This window comes from Pagrus pagrus (genome assembly GCF_965226575.1).
Source record: "Pagrus pagrus genome assembly, chromosome: 7".
NCBI lineage: Eukaryota > Metazoa > Chordata > Actinopteri > Spariformes > Sparidae > Pagrus > Pagrus pagrus.
Window position 1 is genome coordinate 18214625 of NC_140191.1, and position 27719 is coordinate 18242343.

General features: G+C 42.8%; 1 protein-coding gene across 4 annotated transcripts in view; it reads left to right on the plus strand.

Moving 5' to 3' along the window:
* Positions 1-27719, plus strand: part of ptprub (protein tyrosine phosphatase receptor type Ub) — a 170560-nt gene that overhangs the window by 66228 nt on the left and 76613 nt on the right. For all 4 annotated transcript variants that reach the window (XM_084357049.1, XM_084357050.1, XM_084357051.1 and 1 more), the window contains exon 3: positions 22037-22308. In XM_084357049.1, the coding sequence (XP_084213175.1) occupies positions 22037-22308 (272 nt within the window). The remainder of the gene's footprint in view (positions 1-22036; positions 22309-27719) is intronic.

A 27719-nucleotide genomic window follows, 5' to 3' on the forward strand; every position in this document is an offset into this window, starting at 1 on the left:
TGCATTAAATCGTGTTAACTGATATGATAATGAATGTGAAAGGCCTGATGCAAGCAGAATGACTAACCGGAGATGGATGGCTATTTGAATTATACACAATAAGTAATATATTATATCAGGTCTCAGGGGTCCAAGGCTCGTTCTGCATTTGCTGTCTGTCTTTTAGTGGGATCGGCCCGCGCTGCCAGGATATAAATAGTCCGTATCACATCTGGCATCTCCGTCTTTATCTTCCTACCGTCCTCATTCTCCTTACTATTCTTAATATGTGATGAGGAGAGCGCTAGAAATATGTGGAAATAGATGGTAGAAGTGAGACTTAATAAAACATATTCTGAGACGTGTTAGGATGGTGATATATTAGGCATTTACTCTAACGGATAATGATGTAAGTGACAAAAATGTCTGTAAGGTGTCTGCCAGTCTGCTTAGTATGCTGTCCATCTCCGTGCCTTTAACCAGACTGCCGACAATTAGCTTCTCAAGCTTCACCAAACATTATTATTCTCCATTAGCACACATAAAAGGCAAAAAGTTATTACTTTATGAAGGGCGTGGAAGAAGAATCGGGCTGAAACAAAGATGAATTAGCTGCGGTGAAGTCATTGACTTTGTAAAAATTTAGATGAATCTTTTTGTTCACAGCATCATCGTTCTTAAATCGTTAGAAGTCTTTCAATGGTTGATTCAACAGCCTCTGAAATGAGCGTTCTGAGGAGTGCCTCTTGTGCTTTTATGGCTTCTGTACATTTGATTCCCCTCTCACAGTCCCAGCCATTACTGTTTTTACTGCCACCATCAAATCTTTTCAGCGTACCTCCTACCTTCAGAAATATCGACTGCAATTAAAGAGTGTGAATGGCTTGAAAAAACAAAACAAAAAACCTTGACCGTTTTTTGCCGCCGTGATCAAAATGTGGCTGCAGACGTCGACGCCGGCCACAGCTTGAAGCCTTGAGTATTTTTAGCATAACACAAAACATGAGAGACGCAGGCGAGGTAGCTCGATTGTGGCATTGCGGCCTGCCCCGCTTTCTCTGTGTTGTTTGTAATCGCAGTGAAGAGCATGTCCCTCCGAGGAACACTCCCAGGTTGTTACGACTAATGACTGCTGGGGGTTCTCCAGGAGGAGCTGTCTCACAGCGTTTGCTCACATATTAATATCAGACGATGGGAACGAGGACGATGGCACAGCAACACATGCGTGAATAAACTTGGCACGGGCGCTCGGATGTACACATACAGTTTGCTGACTTACTGTATGTTTTGCATATACAGTAATTGGAAACGAGCTCTGAGAATCAGCCGCTTTGCCTGCGTGTCAGTTTACGATAGTTTTGAGGCGATGCCATAAAACGAAATCTGGAAGCTCTGCATCAGTTTTATTGTGACAGTACAATTATGAAGTTCCAGCTCCCACTGCTATGTGGGCTGCTTCCTTGTCACCTTGCTAAGGGCCATGCTCTCTAAAGGGAGCAATAGAAAAAGCCATAATCATAACTTCAGTGGAAACTCATATTCTTTTATACGCTTTGCTTGTAATGTTTTTCATTGCAGAGAAAACAGGGAATTTCAGAATCCAACTTGTGGGAAACATAACATTTCAAAGGCCCGTCTCATGGTTCCTGCAGGGAGGCGAAGCCGCTCCTCTCATCTTCTGATGTGTTCTCTTTGAGGTGGCAGGGACGGTCTGCGATACTCAGCTGGATGCCCCTTACACGGTTGCAAAACACTCCCACAGACAGCTGCGGGATTTGCACATCGCTTAACCTAATTTATTTGAGGCCTCTTTGGGAGCAGAGGAGTTGTCCCAGCTCAGGATCACATGCACCTATTTTTACACACACACACACACACACACACACACACACACACACACACACACACACACACACTTTCCATTCCGTCGGGTCTCAGGCTGTCCTCAAACTGCACATTTGCACCTGCATCTCAGCTCATCTCTCACTCGTCTGCTCACTCCCCGGCCTTCTCCTCCTCGAGTTTTATTTCACACCCAGCTGTGGCATGATATCGAGAATGAGATGACACGGCAGTTCAGTTGCTGAGCTTCGGTTGGTGAATTATAAATGCCTACTCACACAGACAAATCTGGAGTGCTAGACTGCGATCTCGCCTGCAATTCTCCAGAGGGGGCGAGCTGTCTGTGGCAGCAGCCGAACACCAGCCCCCGTTGTCCCAACCTGCGCTCATCGCTGCAGGCGTGTACGCCTCTGGGTGCGACGTGTCGTTTTTTATTTACTCAGATGTCTCGGGACGAGGTGTACCTGCTCAGTTCAACTTCAGTCCCTCACTCTCCTCGTAGTCCTGTCCTCTCTTACCCCGTGTCGAGAAAAGTTCTTTCAAAAGCACACAAAGCCAAACTTGCTGCAGAATACAGCCAATTAGAGACTAATCTAACGATGCACAACAATTTCCGCAATGCACTGGCCTATCTTTTTTAATTGAATTAGGAGGGGAGCAAAATAAAGCTCAAATTCCCCCCCGCATTTCTCGGCGCTTGATTACAGAAAGCACAGACTGTTAAAAACTCCGGCGGCTGGGTCAGAGTCGTGCTATTTCCTGCTACGATTAGAGGGCCAGATAACCAAGATTTATTAGGCAAACATCCCGACAATTAATTAGGAAGCGGGGCTAGACTAATCCTGTTTCCACGGGCTTTAGCGGGTCGAAGCTCCTTACACTACCAAGAGGAGCAGGGGAACACTTCAAAGAGGAGGCGAATGAGGGAAAGGCTTAAATCAGCTCCCACATATAAGCGTGTGTGTTGGTACAGTATAATTACTGTGTCTAGCGCCTGTGTTTGTGCACGAGTGTGCGTTAGAATAACACCCTGCAGGAGATATGCTTTGTGTATATGGATGGACACATGCCTTGTTGTTTACAGTGGCAGGGTGTAGCTGCAAATCCTCCCTCTGACGTCTTAAGCGTGGAGGTTTAGCCCAGTCCCCAGTTCAAAGGCTCGTCTCTAATGCAGCTGGCTTTCAGGCTCGTCCCTCTTTTTTTTCTTCTTCTTCTCCTTCTCCTCCCCCCTGCAGCTCAGCCCGGCTCCATCTCATGGAGACCTCGCGCCCTGGGAGGCTTGGCAGGTCGCAGCACCACACAGAAATGTACAGTCTGCTCTCTTTGTTCGAGGCACGCTCGCCATTTGGTCTCGCAAGACCTCGGGCTCGTTCGACGCAACACACACCAGCAAGCAGATGGTTGAGAAGCTTTGCTTCGGTCATTAGCGAGCCATCTACTTTGGGACTGGTGCTATTTTTTTTTTTTTTTTTATCACAAAAAGTCGAGCTAAAGCTGCAGCGGAATTCAGCTGAAGGATCTCTCTGTGTGGCAGCAGTTTAGAGTTTAACTGAGGTATATTTGAAGGGCTTATTATGCACTGAGTGGAAGTAAAGTGATACCTGAGCATATGGTGCAAAACCCTCGAGGAAATATGAGTTTGCTGTCGTTGTGACCCACAATAGTTGATGGACAAATCACAGACATGAGTGCCGAATCACAAACTCACTCCTCACTCTGAAAAATTAGCGCATAAACCTTTCACAAAACGTACGGCTTCACGACCCGAGCGTCCACATCCTCAGCTCGGTCCCTGTCAGACTTGTGTTGCCTCAGGTTTAAACACACAGATTCGTTCTTCATTCCGCCGTCTCTCCAAATATAAATAATCCTTCCAGTTAATGTTAGACTCTACCTCACTGAGAGACTGGAGAGAATTAATTATGCATTTTGAATAAACAGTACAACTCCGCTGTTCTCACATGACATTTTATATTTTAATTTCCTCCTCATCTCGTGCAGCCAGATTTATATTCATGAAAAGATGTTAAAACAAGTGTCTACATGACATTTGCCGAATTATATGCATACTTCCACAAGATGCGATGGTGAAATAGTGTATCTTGAGCCCTCCTCGTGAAGTAGTAGTAGCATAGAAGTCCTGAAAACGTCCTTGTGGCGAGGAAGTCCCCAGAGAGGCTGAGAAGGGGGAATACAGCTCTTTGGACGGCACTGCGCAGGTGTAAATGTGGCTCATTGTGAGGAAGTAAAAGGAAGCACATATGTGTAGGTGTTCACTTCAAAAAGCACATACTGTAAGTGCTCAGCAAACCTCCTACGGATAAAACAAGGTTAAAAACAACTTCTTTGAGCACAAGGTAGCTCTCTGCCCGTGCACCTGTTCAAACCTGTGAAACTGAGGCCTTTCATGCCTTAACAAAGTTATTTCTGAGCACTGTCTTGGCTGCGTTTACTGTAGAGTCAGCCTGTGGATCCTTCGGTCTCCGTCCATCTGGCTCTATTGTTGATTGCAGACAGACTGGCTGATGAGCGCAGCCTGGATGTAGAAGGCAGAAATAGGGCCCTGAGCTCGCAGGAGCTCCCTTAGGCTGGGTCTTGGCAGGGCTTTTCAGAGCTGCTCTCTCGCAAACCCTCTGAAAGCGAGCACAGCAGTCTCCACGGTTGCCTAATGGCCATGCTGCTGCTCTTCAGAGTTTGGCAGTTGACAGTTTCTGATCCTTTTTAAGCAAGAGATAAAGCCCTGGCAGACAACGAGGAGCGGAGTCTGAGTTGTCCGTGGAGACTTAAAAACTAGGAGAGTTTTGGGAAAAAAAAGGTTTTGTGTGCTGTGATTTATTGATTATTCCAAAGTGAGCTTTGTAAAAACCACAGCGTCTTCCCAGAAATGCCCGAGATGGCTACGCCGACATTTTGTACATTTATCACTTTGCGAAGTTTGCTTGCACGAAATTCCCTCACGGCTCGCTGACAACAGAAACCAGATCCTCTGACTACTGACATAACAAGAGGAATGCAATACACTCGTGTTCAGAAGTTTTCTGATTTCTCTGCGGGCCGTTTCACAGACACGCTGCATCACCAAAACGCAGGTTAAGTAAATCACTGTTTGTTTCACCATGCGTTGCGCACATATCCAGTCCAAGAGGCGAGTGGCACGCTGGAGGACACACATCCCAACACTGGACCGTGCCTAGCCCATCATCTGTGACCAGCTGTGATTAATTCCCTCAAGGTGCACAGATAAAAGAGAAGGAAATAGGGAAAAAAATGAATTCAATCTTGGGAGAGGAATATTAAATAATAAAACTGGAAGGAAAGCAGAAGGGCAGCAGATTACATCCAACGGAGGGAGGAGAAGGCAAGGAAGTCATGAGGAATATCCAGTCCAGATTTGTTTTCCCTGTGTCTGTTTTAATCACTCCTCATTGTATTTAGTGTGCACAGTTGCGTACCTAAGGCAGTGTGCTGAAAACAAAGGCTCAGCGAGTACTTGGCTGCGCCGCTTTGCTGCCTTACTACATTTTTTTCTTTTTTGGTGTGTTTTTTTTTCTGAAGGTTTTTCTTCCTCTCTCACAGTCTCGTTGTCAGGACGAGGATGTCACGCCGCAGACAGGCACCACAAAGAGGGCCAGAGAAAAAAAAAAGAAAAGCTCTCAGCCAGCGGAGGTAGTAATCGATGGGACGTTAAACAAAAACAGAGGAAGAAAGGCACACTTTCTGCCAAGCTGTGGAAGACAGAAACCACTTTCATGGTGGAGGGGAAAAGAAAGCCTCGACTAGCTCAGCTTTTCTGTTGTATACAGACAGTTTTTTTTTGCAGCAGCAGTAGTGGAGAAAAGTGATATGTGATACGAGAGCAAAATGTGGCGTCTTTTGTTTAAAACATGGCGCCGTAATTAGTCGTCACAGTTTCCATACTATTCCATTATGTTGCCACGGAGCCACGGAGACACACAGCAGGTGTTTGTTTCCAAACAACAGGCATTTCTCATCGAGTGACAGCCACAGTCACTGAGCAGCACTTATGGCACTTTGCTGCATTTGTTGATTTGCATAAAAAAATCTCGAGATTACTAAAGTATGAATATTGAATTGAGTGCTCGTTTTTCCAGCTGGATATCATTGGCTGGTGTTTACTGGCAGGGCAGTGGTTTCACTGGTTAATGCTGTCTGTTCACTGTAATGGTTCAAACCTCAGCTTTCTGTGTGGAGTTTTCTACCATGTTTTTGTGGTTAAATCTCTTCACACAAGACCCGCAGGACGAGTCCAATTACCTATGCGGGTCAATAAGGCAGCCCTTTTTATATGTCACAGGTGTCGTCCATTACCGGCTCATTAGCGGATGCCTTCAATTAAAGAGAGCCAGTCACGAAGGCACTGGTACTGGGACGCCTTAGTGGAACAGAGGCGCTATTAAAAAGATTTGGTTGAGTTCAGTTTGTTGCATGCCAGACAGAAATACTTTGGTTCACTCAAATCACATCATATTCCTCACTTGCCTTTACTGATATCTAATATATGCACATACTTTTGGTTTGATTTGCGCAGGTTTGGAGATGTATCTGACATTTCTGCTTGTGCTCCAATCTTGATACCTGACAAAGATCCTGTTTGGTCTTGCAACGTTGTCCTTTTTCTAGTAATAAACATTTTAGTCCTTGGGAAGCAGAAACCAGTTACACCTTTAGACTCAGCAAGCTGCGCCTGTGTTTCGTTCACTAATTACCCCCCCCTCAGGACAAAGTAGTACACGTTTAGGGTTCGGCAGTTGCTCAGTCCATAGGGATTTGGCTTTGGGACCGGAGGGTTGCCGGTATCAGACTAGCTATCTATATGGAGTTTGGACTGGTAGTTGGAGAGGTGCCAGTTCACTACCTGAGCACTGCCGAGTTGCCCTTGAACAAGGCACCGAAGCCCCCTCACTTTGTCTTTACACCCAGTGAGCACAAACCGGCATTTCAACATTGATTTCTAGTTGAAACCTGGGTGATTTCCTAACAGAAACTGCATTCATATTTCTCAGTTCAAAGTCAGTATTGCGAATCCCGGTGAAGTAAAGTCTAAATGCAAAATGTAATTACTGTCTTCAAAAGATCATTGAAAAAACGTTCACTTTTGAACCAGTTGTAATTTCAACTGAATAATGCTCACCGAGCAAAGTTAAAAAGACTGAAAGGGATTAATGAAGCACATCTTCTAAAGGAGAATGAAAATGGTTGACAGCGAGGTCACTGGATCAACAAGAGAAATCCTTGACGTTGTTTTTGGACGTCAGCTAAAAGCAGCTAGGGGACCTGTCGACGACAGGAATTATTATACATCTTTTTCACCTAACAATAACGTACTAATGACATTAACAATGACTGGGTTAAGTTTAAGTGTCCCAGTAAGCCATCACAGCGTGACAACGATTGACTTTGACTGATTAAACTGATAGTCAGACTACATATAGACATCCAAATGTATTGATTATGTAGTTCTTGTTTATTGTAAGTGGGTCTGATTCTCTGTGAATTCTGGGTAAACAGGAAAACATGACTCATAATTTGTGCTTTGCTAACAATGTTGTGGTAAAAAGGCAGGAAAGTAACCAAATAGAAATAAACTACAGCAACAAGGACATCGTCAGTAGTTTACATTTGTTCCAGGTAACTGTCCGAACAAGTCGGTCTAAATCCTGCCACATTAAGAAGCCACAGCCAAGCTAGGGATGTCTGTTTTTTGTTTTTTTTACACAGAATTAACTGCAAAAATGTCTCACCAAGATTGTGAAGATTTAGACAGCTTGGTGGAACAGATGCATTTAAAAGTCTGTCTGAAGTCTGTTAGTTAGATAATAATAATAATCAAAGTGTGTGTGTGAAATGGACCCACTATAGTCCAGACGACCATAAAATATCCTTGTGAAACCAGCACCGGGACTCTAAAACGGAAAGAGCTAAATGGAATTCAGCCATCATTAATTTTATTATTTACACCTGTGCTTTTCCTTCTGTGACGTGTCAAAATGTCTTCAGTAAAAAATGGGACTATACAGCACAGTCCTGCCTCCTCCCGGTACTCCAGCTGCACTTCCATCACTCTTATTTTATCTCGGTGAGTGTGAGATAAAATAAGAGAAACACCTTTTTAATGATCCTCTATTAATTGTAAACATCTCTGGGAATTCCTCAGAAAATGTCTGCAGCATTCTTAGCGGAGGCCAAGGTCAGAGCTACAGTAGCTGTCACAATGATGAGTGGTTCTCACTGAGATAGAACGTCTGCCCACCACACAGGGGGGGATTGACAGTTAATCACAAGCACATTACACCTCTGGGATGGGCGGAACTGCAGCCTCCTGCCTTTGGCTCCAGCCTGCCTGTCATTATGATGACTCTGCGGCCTATCAGTGTCGGCCTCAGATTTATCTATCAGCCACTAGACTGTGGCCTCGTCTTGGGCTGAGCTTGGCACCTGTCCATCCATCAGCCTCTAAAGTCCTCCTGTGGCGCCGTGGACACAATCTCTCTTTCTATACAGCGCCACATGGCAATGCTATTGTTCACAGCGCTCATTCAGAGAGTACAACTAAATAAATGCTAGGCAGCGTTTGCGGCCGTGGCGACGCGCGTCTACAATACAAATCTGCAGAGCCAGAGAGACGTTTTGTCATTGTTGGAGCACTGTAACTGTGTTTACATCCACCGGAGAGAAAGCTGGCAGAGTTTATTGGGACCTAAGTGTTTTGGGACGATGGTGTGGGTGGACAACTTCGCTGATGGCGCCGGTGAAGGTTTTTTAAAACAAGCTGAGTAATTACTAAAAAGCATGCTGAAGGCCATTTAAGCCGCATCCGTTGACACCACTGTGACACGGATTTCAAGATTAGGTGTATATGTGTGTGAGCGGGCTGTGTGTTTGCGTGTTGTGTGGGGGGAAAACGAGCAGATTGTATATAGGGTTGTTATGCTTGAATGGCTTATCATGCTGATTTATCACTGTTGACTCTAATATCCGGGGATACAGTCTGCCTAGAGCCATACAATTAAATCACTACAATGTTGACTTTGAGTGGAGCTTTGGAAACTACAAATATCCTTCAAGTACATGTGCTGTGACAATCGTGTGTGCGTTTTTTTTTTAGATAGATAATTCCCAGGAAGCGCTTTGGACTTCCAAGCGTCACAATATTTGCCAACTGTCATTCATTTGCTCTCCCGACTAGCTCATTAGCTTCGTGTCAGGACCGATGACCAAACCGTGGCGTGCGTTATTATGTGGCTGCGCCCTGCATCCCCGGAAGCCTCCCAGTTTACCACAGGGGCATGTCGCCATGCTGACATGTTAATGGGATCAGTCATTGATAACAAGGAGCTAATGAAAATCTAATCAGACAACTAGCCTGTCGCCGGATTGTCTTCTCCTTCTCTGAATGTCACAGACGTAAAGCTGCTCTGCCTCGGAGAAACACTTCTATCTCGGGTCTCATTAGCTGGTGCGACTTCCAGTGTCATTCTGTTTATTGTTTTTTCTATATAATTATTTATTTAAGTATTACCTCCACCAAGTAGGGAATGTTTTTGCCCGTTTGTTGGTTTGTAAGCAGGATTACATAAAAACTACTGAACGGATTTCCACGAAACTTTGACAGATGATGGGTCTCAGCCCAGAATAGACCCCATTAACACGGATTGAGGAAACTTTCCTCACTTTAATTTCTAAGGGAATAATGCATGGATCTTGATGAAAAAAAATCAGGCATACGTAGGTGGCTGGTTTCTTTGAGTGAGTACAGTTTGATCCAAAACAAATCTGGATCTAGCAGATTTGAATATATTTTATTTGATATTGGATTAGGCTTCATTGAATTCAAGGGGACTGTCGTACCTTGGCGGAGGTATGCTCTCTACTGAGTGCCATTCTAGTTTACTTACTCATTTTCTCTATCCATTTACACAGTATACAACTTCTGCTAAGGGTCTCAAAAGACTTTGCCTGATGACTCGTGAAGTCGCATGGGATCATGGGAGTTGTTGTCTTCGTTGTCTAATGAGACACAGGCAGAAACGTCCTTCCAGTGCCCTCTCTGCGTGCTGGTGCCCCACCGCCTACAGCTGGTGCCCTTTTATTCTTTCCGTCCCTGCTGCTCAGTTATCCCGAGTCTGCCACGGTTCTCTGTTTTTTTTTTCTTATGTTCCCAGAAGTTATAGTTAGAGTATGGATATTACCTGGTTTGAGAGAGTATTTTTTTAGACATTTTATCGCAGAAATGTGACATATTATATCTTGAATCATTTTTAGGGGCTAGAAATGACCCCTGATGATATAAGAAACAGATGAGAAAACCCTTTGAACAGGTTGCCTTTCCTTTGCAGCGGTGTTAAATTTAGCTCTCCTGTTGAAGGGGCATACAGGAAATGAATTAATGGAGCCCCATTAATTCATTCTATTTTATCTTCTTCCTCCTGGGGTGTTGAGAGGCAGGACAAAGAGTAGGTCAAGGCGAAGGCCAAGATAATGTTTTAAGCATCCCAGCAGAGAAGGTCAGACGGATCTTTACATGGAGCGGTAAACCTATACTTATTCAACAGTTGAGGAGACGGAGAGGATTCAGTTTTGCATATGGTTGCACTGTCATGATGGAGGACAATGTGTTTTCTCATCTCTGTCCGTGGCGGTGTTGCTCAGGGGAACAGCTAACTGGGATGGAGCCCTCAAGGCCTCGACGCTGCAGTGAAATAAATGGGCAGGCTTTACAGAGGAATGTGTGAATGCCCTGTAGGCGTTCAATGTAGGACAGCGATAGAAAGCCATATGTGTATTGTCTGTCTGGAGACGTCATGTTGCACCTGAGTTACATTTGAACACATGCTCAGCTGTTGATTTAACATGCATATAATTACACATTTTGTACAAAAAAAACAACAAAAAACAAGTCTTTAAGCATACATAAACCTTTTTTCTTTTTATTGTGAATGTGTGCCTGGAGAGAAATGAGTAGAGATTTGCTAAAGGTGTTACAAGTTTAATTCTGTGAGTCTGTGGAGGCAGATTGTTTTTAAGAAAATTTGATTTTTATGCAAAATCAAATAGTTAAAGAACTCATTAGGTACAAACCGTGAATGCATTCAATTTTAGGCTTAAAAAGACTATCGGTGTCTTTTATGTCTGAGCAGCCTCAGGATAAATATAATATTTCACCAACCTAATGGAAAATACTGATCTATTGATCATGATGAATGGTGATATAAAAAGACCTGTGAACCCGTAATGAAGCGCGGCACTTATCAATATTGTATTTGCTGTTATGGACGCTCTTGGCTAATTGTGCTGGGGGAAGAAGCGCGTCTTTCAGGGCCGTGTGATGTGTTCTCGGATGGTGTTGACTGACTGATAAAGTGCTGCTGAGTGCAAAAGGGCAAGGTTTATGGATTTGTGCAATACCCTGGAGCCACAGCTGAGCAGGAGAACAACAAGGTCCTGGCCTCTTTCTCCACATGTTCACACTGTGTATTTTCTCAGCTTTGAGCTTATCCTCAGTATGTTCCAGGCGGAGGCAGCGAACCGGTCTGCTGTATCACAGCCATCTTGCGTCCCTCACAGAAGCATAGCACAGATGCATATAAGAAAGGTGTTTGCAGGTGATTGCTGTCCTGCAATGCACCACTGGAGCAATAAACATGAGCATCAAAGTACCGTCTTTACAGTCTTTCATCTCAACTAGAAAGACTTCCTTTTTGATTATCATGCAGTTAATTCATGGCGCCAGTCTCAATCGGCTAAATGCAGTATCTTTCTGGCCTGGAGGGCCCTATGACATGTTCATTCTGCTGAACAGCAGCGTGGGCTTGCACTTTGACCAGACTGCTAATGGTGATGCATGGCTCATTTGTGAGCAACTTTTTTTTTTTACACATCGAATGGAGACAGCATTAATCAGAGACTCGTGGTTATTTAGTTTGTCTGTCCGTGACTGAGGTTACAGCCTCACTGCATTGCCGATGACATCCCCGACCACCCTCTGGCACCGCGGGGGATCTTATCCTTGTTGTCATGTGTGCACTCACACTGTACAACACAGGGCTGCTGCGTGTAAGTGGACTCCTTCAAACTCAATCACGAATGAGCTTCTGCATTACACCCAAAATAACATATTTTATTTCGATGTACAAGTATGTGTGGTCCATTGTTAGCTATGCAGTATTGCTGTGCGAGGTGGAGTATTTCTGCTGCAGAACCGAACAGCACGGTTGCAGTTCCACTTCATCAGCGTCTAACTGTTTTAAGGGGATCTTATGAATTTTAACAGTCCAGAATGCATTAAAAGACAAATTTGCAATTATTCTGTTAATTTGCATTTTCAGCAGTTAAAGCTGAACTAATCTCTTTTAATGAGTTACTAATTTCAGTCATATGGTCAAGATCTGGCTGAGGGATGTGAGGGATTTTCTTCTGATTTTTCCAGACTGCAGCAGACACCACCTCTGTCTGTCTGGCTGTGGCTCAGATGGACAGCTGGTGTGACAGAGTCGCTCATGCATGCACGGGAAATGTTGTTGCTAACCCTGAGTGATTGCTGTGTCAATTTGGCTTGGACTTATAAATGAGTTCTGCTAAATCATTTCTAAAATCCATTGTACTTCTAAGGACTTGCCTATGGTTAAGTCTACAGCGGGGAAGGGCAACTATGCACCGTGCTTTGCTGAGAGCATGCAGGACTGCAGTGGGTGATTTGACTGAAAAGCACACTTTGAACCATTGAGGAGGTAATTAGTCAACTTACATGTAGATTCTTCGGTATTTTGACGGTCGGTTCCCTTCAAGTGCTCTTTCCACTGTGGAGTTAGCAAGTTGGAATTATTCTGAAAGGATTTGAGCTATTTTTTCCTTATAAATACCAGAAATGCATCGTGCTCCAGCAATATAATGATCCAGAAAGAATTCACACCGATGGTGAAACTGAGGTTTTTGAAAATACATTAAAACAAGGATGCTCACAGTAATTGCATTTACCCTGAGGCCACCAAGGTAACACTGAAGGTAACTTCTTGGTTGTCAGTAGCTGCGTTTACATGGAAAATATTTCTTCAATCGGACTGAAATCATTGTGATTAGAGATTCAAACTTAACTGTTTACATGGACGCTAAGAAAGTGATCCAAGAAGGACGCCTCAAGCATTTAATCACAATATAACCTTTTTGACACGTGCAAAGTGTTTCTGCCCGCTGTGAAACTAATCTGCCGGAAATATGACAGAAGAAGTTTTTTTCCAACAGTATTGGGAATGTACAGTTTATTAATTAATGTGCACCGACTTTCAATACACTTTTATGTTCATGTTTATTGAGATACCGCTAGCTAATGGTGGTGGGACGTTTGCTGTCAAGATTGTCGGACAGTCTGTCTTCAAGCCTTGTGACGTTAGTAGGCTGCCTTCTGAAACCACTGTTTACTCTGTACTGTACTGAGTGTCTACTACTGTATACAGACACAGTTAATATGTAAATGAGAGAGTTATTTTGGACACAATCCAGCATAATGTGTGTGTTTTAAAGAAGCTATATTAGACGATGTGTGGCAATTATTGTGTACACCTGTCGTTTCCTCTTCGGTCATAGAAAGACTGTGAACTGAAGCCCTTTTGAAGTGATGTAATGCATTAAGACACACAGACTGAGGGATACAAAAAAGTGTACATCTTCCTTCCTTCTCTCTTTCCTCATGTGTCCAATTGTCCGCCTGTCTCCTGGGCAAATCTGGCAGTTGATCCTGAACTGCCTGGAGGAAGATTCAAAAGGTCAGCACAAGCCGACTCTTGAGAAAACGCACCTTTCCTCTCTCCCCGTCTCTCCTCGGGAAGAAGACAACAACACTTGCTGACGTGGCCTTATCTTTCTCAAACGCTGGAAGTCACAGGCTACCTCGACAATAGCACCGCTTGTATTTCATTTATTTTTCCGCTCAGACGCCAGTCCTCAGTCGGCCCCTGAGTCTCTCTCACTCTCTGTTTCTACCCTGGTTGTCCCTGGAGGCTTGGGTAATGGTCCACCGGCACTCTACCTGAGGTGATAAAGACCTGCAGAGAAACCAGTCACAGCTCGTTCCTCCAATGGAAGCACAAGATGAAGTTCAGAAATTGAGGATGAGTTAGAAGTGTAGACAAAGGAAAAGCACTAGAAAAAAGGTTAAGAGCGCCCTGTGGAGATCTACAGCCTGATTCAATACTTTCCTTTCTGTCACCTTTTGGTCTTTTTTTGCGATTTAAAATCGGGGCTTCAGAGAACAGTGATGATTCAAGCTGCTTTAAAGTCCACTTAGGTGATAAACGGTGAGTTGATGATATAAATGACAGAGGAGATGTCATTTCAAAATGATCTTTGGTCAATGAGAAATACCACAGCGGGTAGGGGCGCATAGGTTCAAAGAACAGAAAATGTCAAAGCCTACTGTACGCCGCTTTGAGTATTTTAAAGATGTGGGAGAGAGAAGCTGCTTGATGGATGACGGCGGTGATAATGAAAAATGATATGAATGGGAGAGAACGAGTATGACAGAGGTGGAGCTGTGAATGATAGAATGAGTGGGGGGTGTAAATGAGATTAGGTTCCGCACTTCAGGTGGTGCGTCAGCCTCGGGGATGGAAAAGCTGTCAGTCCTCCGTGTCCTGATGCAAAGCTAGTAGGCTGCTGTATTGATCCAGCTGCAATGGAGACGGCTCCTGTGCAGCCAACACAGATGCTTTTACTTGTCTAACATCATTGTGTGTCTCTCTGTGTGTGTGATCTGTTGCAGTAAATGTCAACTTTTAATTCTGAAAATGTAATTACATCATTTACAGTTGATTTGTGTTTGGCTCAATAACACACAAGATGTGGTTTCAGTGAAAAGGCCTGACTGAACACATCAGGCAAAGAATGTCATGGAGCTACCGGTGGCTTAATTAACTAGCTAGCTACAGTTGATGGTCTAAAGTGTGATGGGCTACATATCAGCATACTAATGAGAAAATGTTACTCCCCTGGACCTGAGGTCTGCTCCAGAGCCTCTGCTGGAGTAAGTGATAGCCTGAGCTAATGTCAGCTAGCATAGCTAACATTTGCTCATGTCAGTCTTGGTCTTGTTGAATATGTGACGTCATGTGATGTTAAATCTGTTTTTTCTGCCATTGTTTATCACATCGGACACCACGTTAGCGATCATAGCTGACATTAGCTGACATGATCTTTATCAAGCTGACCTCTGCCAGACGCAGACTTGCAGTTTGGGAGTTTCAGGTGAACTCGTGGAAGCCGTCAGAGTATCCGGAGCAAATCCTTGGGTCACGAGACAAGTTACGTTTTTTTTATTATAATGCCAATATGTTAAAGTCTTGTTGCCCATGAATCAAAAACTTCAGATTATTATTTAAAAAACAAAAATATAGTTTTTTATGTTTGTGTTTTATTTTTCTGAGGAACTTTTTTCAGCACCCCTCTTGGTTTCAGGGCAAGTCCAAGTGTTTCAATGCCAAATAATTCTATCTGTAGTTCTGGTTTCATGTTCAATGCCAAATTTGATTTCCAATGTAACAATGTTTCCAAATTAAAGTCCGTGTTCTGGCCCCATAAAACGATCAAAATGTTCAGGATGTTAAAATGTTAGAAAAAGACCTCCCTTAACACAGCTGAACAAAATCTAAATTAGATTCAGGCACTTTGTGAGCAGTAAACAATGTCAGAGGGGAAAATATCCTGTGAAAATTCAAATTGACGTGGGAATTGCAGATCTGAACATATAAACAGGGGTTCTGACATAATTAAAGGAGAAGAAATGGCATCAGTACTGCTATATGTCTGGAGGTAACTGTTGTGCTGCTTCTCTTTGAGTGTAAGGTCAGCCTCAGCCTCCCAGTAGGAACGCTGTCATTGCTCGTCATTGTGATAAGTGGATTAAGTCCGTGTGATGTCTTATTATCGGTCCGGCCCTGTATGAGATGTTCCATTAGAAGGGGAACTTGTCCATCCTCTCAACGGGTTTCCTTTATCAAAGCCTCCATCTATGTTTTTATGTAACTCCAGGCTTGCCTTAAGGTCAGACGGGCAACAAACACCAAAGAATCGAAGAGTAGCTTTATCTGTCATTTACTTTGTGCGTTGATGAGTAATAAACACATTAACGTCCGGTGTTAGCGACAAGACACTTATGTCCGTGATTGCAACGTCTTCCGCCAAAAGCTCTTATTGCTCTGTGAACAATTTCACTACATGTGGAGGCAATTTAGCATTTGTGAGTCAGTTTTCTCAGATTGAGACCAGACATCAGTGAAATGACAACACTAATGTGCCTTTCAGGCCAATGGCCAGAGCTCCACTCTGTCCCTAGTTTAGCACTTTATTTATTTATTTAGTCATTTCTTCTGCTGAAGGTTATTGCAGACAGCACCAAATAAACAGACAGTTGGGGGACCCTCAGAGATTGAGTCTGAAGTCCCACATGACCTTCTCAGTACAAGACAGAATGAATGCGACCAGAGAAAAGACGAGCACTGAGGTCGATGTGCTGAGAGCAGGCCAGGGTTTAGACTAACGGCAATGATAGCAAGCAGCATGAAGGACGCTTCTAAAACCCTTACGCAGCCACCGACCCCATTATGTTCAGACTTCTGGTCTCCTCCTCTAGTTTCTTGTGTATTTGAGATTACTTGGTCTCTGGCCTTGGATGTCAAAGGAACAGAGTTTCTGTGAATGGGTCATACAGATAAAGGCTTGGTACATTTAATGCAGGAGGGAAACATTATGCCTTAGCCTTCTGCCTTCATGTTGTTACTTTTACCACCTCTGATTTTAACAACTCTGCGTCTTATTTGCACTTTAGTCGCTCGTGTTTTCCCGACTCCGTTTTTGTGACCTTACCTAATGTATCGCGGCACAGCCCAAACTCCACCTCTGTTTATCATCCTCCTTTCTCCTCCTCGTCTGTTGTGGCGTGCCACAGATAGCGTCACCTACAGCCTGTGACCAGGTCGTAGTCCAGCAGTGCCGCATATGAATTATGATGTGCTGGATCAGTCGTAATCTTGTTATGGATGTTCTTTTGCCCTTGGGAGGGGCATCAAGGGATGGATGGAACTTTATCAGATTTCACAGTGCTTTGGCGTATAATTCATGAAAAGGTGCTGTCTCGTATGTGCGTGTGTGTGTGTGTGTGTGTGTGTGTGTGTGTGTGTGTGTGTGTGTGTGTGTGTGTGTGTGTGAGGAGAGTGGGGGGCATGCATGGCAGCACTGAACACCACAGTTTGATCTGATTAGTTTTAATTTATTTTCCAGCATTTACCTTTTAAATAATGCAAACATGGAAGCATATTTACGCGAGAAACAGCAGAGAAGCAAAACAGCGTAAAACAATGAAAGTGTCATAAGATAACAAAGGAAGATAATTAAACACAACAAGCTTTGTACACAGTGATAGATGTTATGTGTGAGGAGCTCATGTATATAATTTAAAACCTCAGAGAACCTGACTGAAAAGGCCGCTTTTGTTCGACTCTTGATGGGTTGACATATCTATGTTGTGTCTGGGAGTCTGGCCATGTAGAGTGTTAAAAGTTATCTGTCAGATCTTAAAATCGATTCTCATTCTGACAGGCAGAGAGGAAACAAGAATGGGGGTAATGTTCTCTTGTCTTGACATTTTGAATGAAGGTACAGGTCTCTGGTCGTACAGTCAAGAGGAAATGAAAGCATTGATCACTTTGTGTAAATCTGAGCGTGAGAAGCAGTTTAATTGGGGCAAGTGTTATCAGCTGGAGACTTTATTACTTAAGCCACTTTATTTGCAAAACAAATGAATTGAATATTATGTGAAATTTATGAGCAGATGATTTTATATTGGATAATAAATGGCCAAGTTTTGGTACAAAAATAGGCTCTGAAATGTTGTATGTGGTCCAATGGCAGCATATTGACAACAGAAAATACAGCCCAGTCGCCAGTCATATTGACATTTCTACAAATTGTTCACATCACATGTTTACAATCTGGAGCCGTGACTGTGGTGAAAAACCAGGTGTTGTTAAAGAGAGCTTGGGACATGTCATGCCGTGTTTGTGGTGACCAAAGACGACATTTTAAGCCTAAACATGATCTTTTTGTGCCTAAACCTAACTAGAGCATAAGTGCGCCATTTTCACAACATAAAATTTAAGATTGTGCTTAAAGAATCGTAAAGTTGCAAACTAGCAAATGTGAATTTACTTTAATTTAAACATATTGGATTGGGTTGGGAAATGACAGTGGCTCTAATCATGACCCAGGGGGAACACCACAGGTCAGGGGAGAAGATGTGGAAAACAAACAAACAAGCAAACAAACAAACAAACAGAAAAGCTGCTGGTAAAACAGTAACAAGCCCAGTTCAGAGATTAGTCCTGACAAGCAATTAAAATAGAGTTATGTCAAAGGAGGGGAATGAATCAAGCGGAATAAAAACTTAAGATTAAATAAAATTAAACAAACAAAGCCAGGAGCAACCACAATGTTTTTAGTGACATTGACAAGAGCAGTTTAGGTGTTATGAACAAAGCTACCCACCAGATTGGTTTGAATAAGACTTTCCTTTTGAAAAAGGAAAAACCTTATGAATGTTTAAGTGCAAATGACAGAGTGAAGGTTACACTTGACGTGTACAATCACAGAGTTGGTGATAATACTTTTCTCAGATAGGTCCAATGAGTTCTTTGAGCGACAGTATGGTGTAATTACTTTGTGTGGGCAAGGTAGCACCACTCTGACCTCTTCTTTAGTGGTGGAAAGTAACAAGGTCTTCATCTCCCCAGCTTCTTCCAAGTGTTCCCAGCTGAAGGTTAAGGAAAAAAGACTATCCTTCAAGGTCATATTGATAACACTTATATGTAGACAAAATAACACATCAGCTTGTAGAAAGGTGCAGAATAAAAGCATCTATTTTACTTAGAAACTGAATGATGATTGTGAATAAATCATTTTAAAATGTGTCCAAAATTATTGTTTTGTTTATCTCTGTGTAAGAATTCTGATGGTTGGTTGGTTCCAGCCTTTAACAAGGTTTGTCAACCAATAGTTTAACACCGTTGGTATCATGTGGTTATTGGAAAACTATGTAAAAAAGAACATTAACTAACATTAGCTAGCTTGCATTAGTGATATTAAGGTTAGCTAGTGTTGGTGACGTTAGCCGGCATTAGCGATGATAGCATTAGATAGGTAGTGTTAGCAACGTTAGCTTTAACAAACTGACAACCACTTGAGAGGGGCAGGTGATTTGAACAACAGTGGTGTTGTGGCATGAATGCAATGCTTGAGAGGAGATGCCACAATGAATTCAGATTTTAATTTGACACAACATACAATATAAAGATGTTACCTTGGACTTTTTCACATTTGGTGAATTCTAATTAAATTATCTTTATTCTTGTTTGTGTATTTCTGTATTTTCTCGCCCTTAAATATAAACATTTCCTCAAGAAGCAGGCTCCAGAGGCAAGACTAAATTATGCATAATGTCCATATTGATTGGGCTCCCATTGATTGTCTGACAGTACATCAGGATTACCTCACAGAATGTGTCCACGACCATAATTTGATTTGTCAAAATGTTTAATTCATGGACATTTTCATTTTCATACATCATATGCACTCACCAGCAGTACCTCATTAAATCTATGACTACGCTTATCTTCGCTTTTAAATCTCAAAAGAGGTTAGAGGGCAGCAGAATGACTGCTTCCTGTGTCCCCATGCGACGTTACAGTAACTTGCAAAGTCAACAGAAAGGTGTTAATGTCTATATATAAAACGAGGGCATGCAGCCAGGATATAACCAGCGGTGAGGACAGTACGGCTGCAGCAGTTCAGCCCTTTGCTATTATTTTATGAGTCCCTTGGGGGCCTGGAGGGTGCAGGAGAGGAGACAGATTCTGAAAGATCTAATTAAGCAAAGCGAAATGAGAGTGCCGAGATCTCCAGCCCAGGACGAAACACAAATCAGGGGCTGTTGACAGTGGGCTGCAGGGCAATGGGGCCTGGCAGTAAAGGTAGCCTCCAGATAATGACTGTCCTGACTTCTCTGTGGTCCTCAGGTTAACTTTCTTTATAGCTCAGGGTTAAAGGTTCTGAATCTCAATCTCATTATGCAAAACATCAGCCTGTAAATTTGAGTTTTGTCTTTTCACTTAAAGAGCTAATTAGTGTTTTCTCAGTAGCTGGATAGTGCCGGTGAAGAAACAGATGACTCCGTCAAGTGTCTTGTTTTGCACAATGGAGAGGAAGACGAGCCTGAAGAACAAATACAAGTTCTGCACTCATAAATCAGAGCACTTGTGTTTGAATGGCGAGTTGTTTGGAAGGCGTGAAAACATTAAAGAGAGGAGCGAGTGTTCTTTTGTCGGGGACGCGTCCCAATTTAGAGGTGCAGTCTGTGTGGGATGTAAAGAATTCTTTCTCTGTCTGCCGATTCAGCATTCACATGCTGTTACATCTGAGTGGAGAATAAATGTCTTCAGGACACCTGGCGCCAAGGCTGTGACTGTCTGGTCTCTCGGGCTCATTTCTGACCAAGAACAGAAAGACCTTGGAGTACAAAGACAACAGGCTTGATTATGTGAGTACACAGGAAGGTCTCCAAACATTGTTGTGCTAATCACGTTAGCGGGCACAGACTCAAGGCAGGACAGATGCTAGGCATAGGGCAATGGGGTTATGTTATCCTGATTAGAGGAGGCTTTGGGGGGTTTTGTGAATCTCGTTTCCTACCTCGGCGTCACCTTGCAGAGGGAAAACTGCCATCGGTTCTTTTCTAGCTCAGCCTGTCTCCTTTTTCTTCCACCTCTTACTCGTTTTCTGTGTCTCTCTCCAGTATCAACAGGAACTGGTGCCTTAGCCAGCGCCGATTGTGTCTTTTAATTCAACAGGGTGCATTTCTTTTCCTGTTATCAACCGCCTACACACATACGAGTGAGTTGCGGGAGAATACTTTCATTTTTATTCTTGTGGATTCACCCAGCTAAAAGTAGTTAAAAGCGGATTTGTTCCTTTGTGGCATGTTTGCCTTGGTTCATATGAGTCTGCTTAACGCAAATCTCTCAGTGGCTCATGCGAGCCTCCACCAGTTATCTGCAGTATAAATCTAGTACCAGCTGAAACTGTGCTTTAGACACAGTGTAAAGACTTTTTGAGATTTTCAGTCATTCTGGCAACTCAAAATGTGACGAAATGTAGGTACATACATTAGGCACGTTATTATTTTGACTTTTTTTTTGATCATCGCTATTTTATCCTCAAGTAATTAAGATTTTCCATCATTTAAGTTTAACTTGAAGCAGAAATAGACAACCTTAAACTTTTCCCCCTCCTAGCACTGCGGTATTACTGTTGGCATTAGCAACATGGCTACCGCTGCTGCTGCCCCCACTGTCCGAAGCAAAAAGCAAACGTGAGAATTCCAGTCTGTCAGTGCTGTGAAAGGCAGAGTAACACCCGGTTGTATTCACTGTCGTTTTTCCAGCAAACTCGAGCTTGGTGGGAGACTGAATATCACAGTGAAAGTGAGATTTATAGTTGTCTATTGTCAAGATTTTTGAATTTCTCTGAAAAGTAGAAAAAAAAGTCTTTTCTGGTTCAGTCCCTTTCCGATATCCCTTTTCCGAGGTCGCAGTTTTCCTTGAATTGCTCACATTTTTGAATAAAACAAGGCAGTAAACAAATTGTACGCGACCATGAAAATCTCTTAATATAAAATACATGAATAAAAGAACTCTGGCCCAAAGAGTTAGGTGTTATAACTGCCTCTGGAGACTGAGCTCGCAGACGGTGTCTGTTTGGCTGCTTTCAGTTTCCAATTATTTAAAATGATTCAACACTGCAGGAAGTGTATCTGCTTGTTAACTTTCTATAATGCATGCTTCACTGCCATAACTTGTGGATGCGTTTTTGATCGTAGATGACAGCTGGTGTAGAGGAAACACAATGATTTAAATAAAGCAAGGATAACAATGTTTTTTATGCTTAAAATATCTGATATTTTTATGATGACAGGGCTTCAGAACCAATCATCATGACTTTTAAAACTTCTAATATTTGAATTTCAGAACATGAGTTGTTCTCTGAAGCTTACATAAAAATGGCAACGTGTATGAAAATGTTAACGTACTGCATGCTGTGCTGACCCATAAAGCTGAATACTATAAATAACTGATGCCATTTCCTCTGCTCCTTCCAGGATCGTATATGTTGGTGAACTCCTCCCAGCATGCCGTGGGTCATCGTGCTCAGCTGCTGCTGCAGACCCTGAGTGAAAATGACACGCATTGCGTCCAGTTCAGCTACTTCCTGTACAGTCGTGATGGCCACAGTCCAGGGGCCCTGCGGGCATATGTTCGAGTCAACGGCGGTCCTCTCGGCAGTCCAGTCTGGAACACGTCCGGGTCTCACGCCAAGCAGTGGCACCAGGTCGAGCTAGCTGTCAGCACCTTCTGGCCTAACGAATACCAGGTACAGACTTTGTCATTCGCACTTCTGAGAGATTCCTGACTCTTGGATGAGATGATGTGACCAATGTGTCTGTTTAACTCCTCATCAGGCTTGTGTTGTTGTGACTCAGATTTCATGATGTGTTAATGAAACTCCTCTATCACTGAGGAGTCGTACAGTCAAGAGAGGTTTCGTTTCCATGATGAAGACATGCAGACCCTTTGGCCGACATCTTGTACAGCTGAAAAATGTTACACAGTAAGGCTCTGGTGATCACCACTCATTTTAGCCTGGAGGTGAATCTGGTGTTAATTACTTGCATTTGCAATTTAATTAGCATTGATTCCCTTGTGAATGTAGCTAATGTAAGTGCTCGAGGGCCCTAACCAGGCCTCTCGTGGGCAAGTCTGCTTGAGATTCCACCCACTGAGGCCTCTGCACTGTGTATTCAACAGACACCAACGATTTGCACAGCACTTTGACTGGCATCTACTGTGGCTGCCTGTCGTGCTGTGGTCTACAGATGGCGCAGTCAGGTGAACATGAGGGATATCCATCTATTAATCCAATTTCTCTTTTCTGCAAACTCTGCAAAGCTGTCAAAAAGCAATTAAGTTGAGTAGTGTGCGTTATATCAAGTACTGTCAATCCCACCCTGACTTAATTAAATCCTGTTCGGGCCTGCAAGATCTGACCTTCACTATGTAAATAACAGTCCTCTGTACAAACAGGGGGGTAAATGTTGGGTGACACTGTTCCACCAATATCACCTGATCTGAAGATGAGGTCAACTTTACGGTTAACAGAAACAAACAGACAGACAGTATACATACATGAACACTCGCACACAGACATCTGAGAGAAAGTCCTGTTGCTGTGGTCTGTGCACAAGGACACAATTTCCCATCATCAGTTAAGAGACATATTTTTTATTAGGTTGAAAGGTTTCTACCTCTGAACACCATGTCCAAGGTAAAATTATGACTGGCTCTGTTCAATTCAAAAAGAGACTGAGCCACTGGCACACTGTCAAAGCTTCAAAGGATTTGTTGTTAAGGAAAGTTAAGGCAAAGTGTCTTGATCCATGGGGAGATTAATGCCAATCATATATCTGCATGACAAATATGAAGATGACGACAGGAAAGCATAGCTTTGAAACATGGGGGAAATAGCCAGCCTGACTCAGTCCAAGGTAATAAAATTGGACTATTTCTCGTCCAGGTGCAGTGACCTCCTGGTGTCTGGTTGTCTCTGAGAGGTTGCTAGGGAGCCATATTTGTGTGGATTAAAGGGGAAATATTATGCTTTTCTTTATTTTCTGTCATACATACAATGCTACAATGTACAAATGGACATTTATAGTAAATGTGGCCAAACGCTCAAATAATGAGGTAGACATAAGCCAAAAAGCCCAAGTTCCAGACTTCAATAAATGCAACATTTCCAACAGTTTAACTACTTTCACAATGATTTGATTTCATTGTTACTTATTTTTCTTTATTTTAATGCTGCCGTCTTGGCCAGGACTCCCTTGTAAAAAAGATTCTTAAGCTCAATGGAAATATTCCTGATAAAACAAAGGTTAAATAAATAAATATATAAAAATAATAATAAAGTCTTTGTCATCTCCTGCAGGCACAGCACACCCAGAAAGTATCAGTATGCACCCATCCGCTGTCTCAGCTTGTATAGTTCTTCTTATCAAGGTTTTTTACAGCGTCTCCCAACAGGATTCTGGTCTGGATCATATTTTTATGGAGTAAATATTTTCTGGCTTTCCCTCTGATGTCTTCTGGCTCTTTTGTATGAACTGTGATTTACACAGTTTCTTTGTTATTTTCTCCATAAAATATCAGCCAGTTCCAACAAAAAATAAAGTTAGAAAGAATAAAGTTGTGAAAAGTAATAAAGTATAAGTATAAATAAAGTAATCAATGTGACCCGGCCTCATCAAGTTCTAGTGGAGTCCCGGGATTAAAATATGGAGCTGAAAATAAGCATCATAGGCCCCCTTTAAAAGAAAACTACCTTTACTGTGTTAAAGGTGCAGTGTGTAATAATTTTAGTGAAAAATGTAAAGATGTATTGAAGTTAACATGCTATCCAGCTAGCCCAAGCCCACCCTGGTCCAAAGCTCCTGTGCTAGTGATGTAAACACAGACAGTCACCTGGTGCTCCGAGCTCCCAGTTTGGACCACTAGCTGCACTTCTATCTGTGGACTAGCTAACAGTTAGCAGCAGTTAGCTGTTACTCTAGGGATACGTTGCCCCCTATTTGTTTTGGGCATGTACTGGACAGCTGGCCAGTTCTTACATATTGCACCTTTAATAAGTGAGCTTTAGACATGGAAAAACAGGATCCCTAGTAAACAGTCCTTATGCTAAGCTATGCTAATCACCTCCTGGCTCTTGCTTCATATCTAGCATTCAGACATGAGTGTGATATAATCTTCTCCTCTAAATCTCGGCAGGAAAGGGAGTTAATGTATTTCTCCAAATGTTGTCATTTCTTTTAAATGCCGACAAATGAATCCTACCGCTCTGCTGTTCAAATTGAGTTTATTTTCACTGATATGCATTTAAAATGAGAACAGAGACAGTAAGCCAAATGAACTCTCGGGTTTTTTCTTTAAAAAACGCCATTGAAATAAACTCTCCATGTGGAAAACCCATTAAGTTACAGATGCTGGTTGGCTCTTTATATACCATATATTTCGGTGTCATCTCAGCAGTTACAAATCAGTATGCATGAGGACTGCGAGCTCTACTAACCAGAGCTCCTGCCAGTCTCGCTCCTGGCAAACAGCAAGACGAGCAAGGACCCCTGCCAGTGAGACTGTTCATCAGCTCGGTTTTAAAACAAATAATTCATGGAGTTTTCAGAGTGAATCATTACTTTTACAATACCCTTATTAAATGTATTAAATAGCTGTTGCTCTTATGCTGAATGTTTAACAATGAGTGAGCTAAAAAGTGGTCGAGTGTCTCGCTAAGGAGTGCTTCACCGCTGATGGATGCAGTGAGAGCCGAGCTGTGATCTCTGTGTTATAAAACAGACTCCCTAACCACTCTTCTGCCCTATCATCACATCAGGACCGATAAGTCATGAATACAATAATAACATGTTTTATCCGGCCTTCTCTTTCTCTGTCAAGTGCTATTGAATTTGCCTGTGTACTTAGCGGCACTGCTCTGCTCGTCCTCCCTTTCCCGTTCCCTAGTGGAGCTGTGTACTTTCACGTCTCTCAGGCCTGTATATATCCCGGTAAACAGCGATGGCTCATAGGTGAGTCATAATTCTGCTGTGGCTTCCAATGAGCGGTTCCTGTCAGGAGAAGGAGGGTTATAATAGGCTTATGAGGAGGAGTAGATGACTCTGTAGACAGGACAAATAGTACAGGAGAAGGAGATGGGCCTAACAGTTCAATTAGTATCGACAGTACAGCCTTTTAATAGAACAGCTTAAACTGCTAATGGCCTCGCTTTTATCTCATGTGGGGTAAAACACGGCGCTCAAATTTATTGGATTAAATTTGGTCGCCAGGTATTGGCAGCATCAGAGAACGTGCATCTAATTGCAGCATGCGAGGAATTAAAGCTTTTTCCTCTCTGCGTCCGCTCTCATTCCACATTTCACTTGAACTCAGCTGAGCTTGTGCTGCTCGTCAGTACAAAGAGAACAAAACAAGCTGCCCCCTCAAAGTCACATATACCACAGCTTACATTGCTAATCCCTCAGCATTCAAAAACCTCATCACTGTGGAGTGACACAGGGTCTTGCCTCGCAACACGTCGCTGCTCCCTTTACAAAATAGAGCGGGGTAAACGGGGAGGTGTAAGGCTCAATGTTTGCTTTAATAGCATCTTAATGCGAGCTATCCCCCTGTCGGTAACAGTGCAGTGAAAACACAAAAAAAGAAGAAGAGCGTCGGGAGTCTGTTAGCCCAGTTTGCTTCAACAAAGCTCTCTTGAAATTCACCCGAGACTTTTAGCTCTAAAGCGCGTTAGCTGCAGCTCGTGTGCCTTGAAACACTAAAGGGTTTGAGGGTAAGGGTTTCAGCTTCATAGCGAGCATAATACAATCACATTGTTTTTTAAGTGATAGGCAGGAAGACTTACCCTGTTGTTAAAGCCTTTTGAAGCAGATGTGGAGACTCCTATTTTCATAAATCTCAGGAGAGCACTCATCATGTTGGAAATGTTCTTTTCAAATCCGCAGTTTTTTCCGCCTTATTAGATTTCAGGTCATATCTGAACTTCCTGTTCGTCGCCTACAGCGCAACGGATCCAAAATGTCAGCGTAGCCTTTTGCACTGCACAGGTACAGATGTGAGATTGCGCTCAAGGTTGCTTGTTTCACGATCGAGGGCGTAATGAAATGCCTTGTTTACAGCACACATGTCATTGTGGGATATAATTGAAAACAGTCGAAGCAATTCGCAGATAATCACCAAATCTAAGAATTAATATGCTGAAAAACTGAAATCAACCTAATCGTATGTGTTCACCTGCCTGGTGATTTGAAAAATGATTTTCTTGATTACTTGCAGCTCGAGCACTTTTAGAGATTTTAATCATTCGTGCAGGAGTTTGTGTCTTTTTCTCTTAACGTCTACATTTTGCCATTTTATCGTGTTGTGAAAATTAATGAGCTCAGAAACGTTCTCTGATCAGCTCGCCCTTTATATTGATATCAAGGTTGGGAAGCATTACGCGCACCGTGTGTGTAACGCTGTGTGACACACATCACTCCCTCCTATCACAGTTGTGAAATTGGGATTTTGGAGTTCAATGGATTTTGGGGCTGAAATCTAACAGAGTAAGATCACCTTGAGATGTCTCGATTGAAGATGTCGTGTGTGTCTGGTGTGCATTGCCATATTTCGCTCTGCCTCTTATTGGTAGAAGTGTTTGCAATACCTGAAGAACCTTGTTATCAAATATTAAAGATGTTATCCAGCCCTCCAAGACTGCCAAGTAGAGCCGGAGACGGAGATGTCCCCCATTCGCTCTTTACCGCCTCTCACTTTCTGCTCTCACCTTCGTCTCCTTCAAAATGTCAGAATCTTTTTCAGGCCTGTGTCTCTTCCGTCTTTTATTACCTATTCCACATGTTAATATTGTCTACATTATTTATCCCCACTACATCGTTCCTAGTGCAGGTGTTGTTGCTTTGAGGACAGGCTGGGATTTTTTCGAGTCTATTTTAATACAGCACTCACATGTCATGTCAAATGTACCTTGAGAGGGTTATTTCTTCAGTTCTCCTGTCCCTGCCGGTGAATGAACAAGATGCACAGTCACTGTTCTGTGCATTAGTTGATCTGAAGCTAATATGAGGCTTTAGCAGTGTACATTATTCAAACTGAGTAGGTCTCTTTGGCCTGATAGTTGTTTGCTCTGTAGATTCAAACCTACATACGTCAACAAAC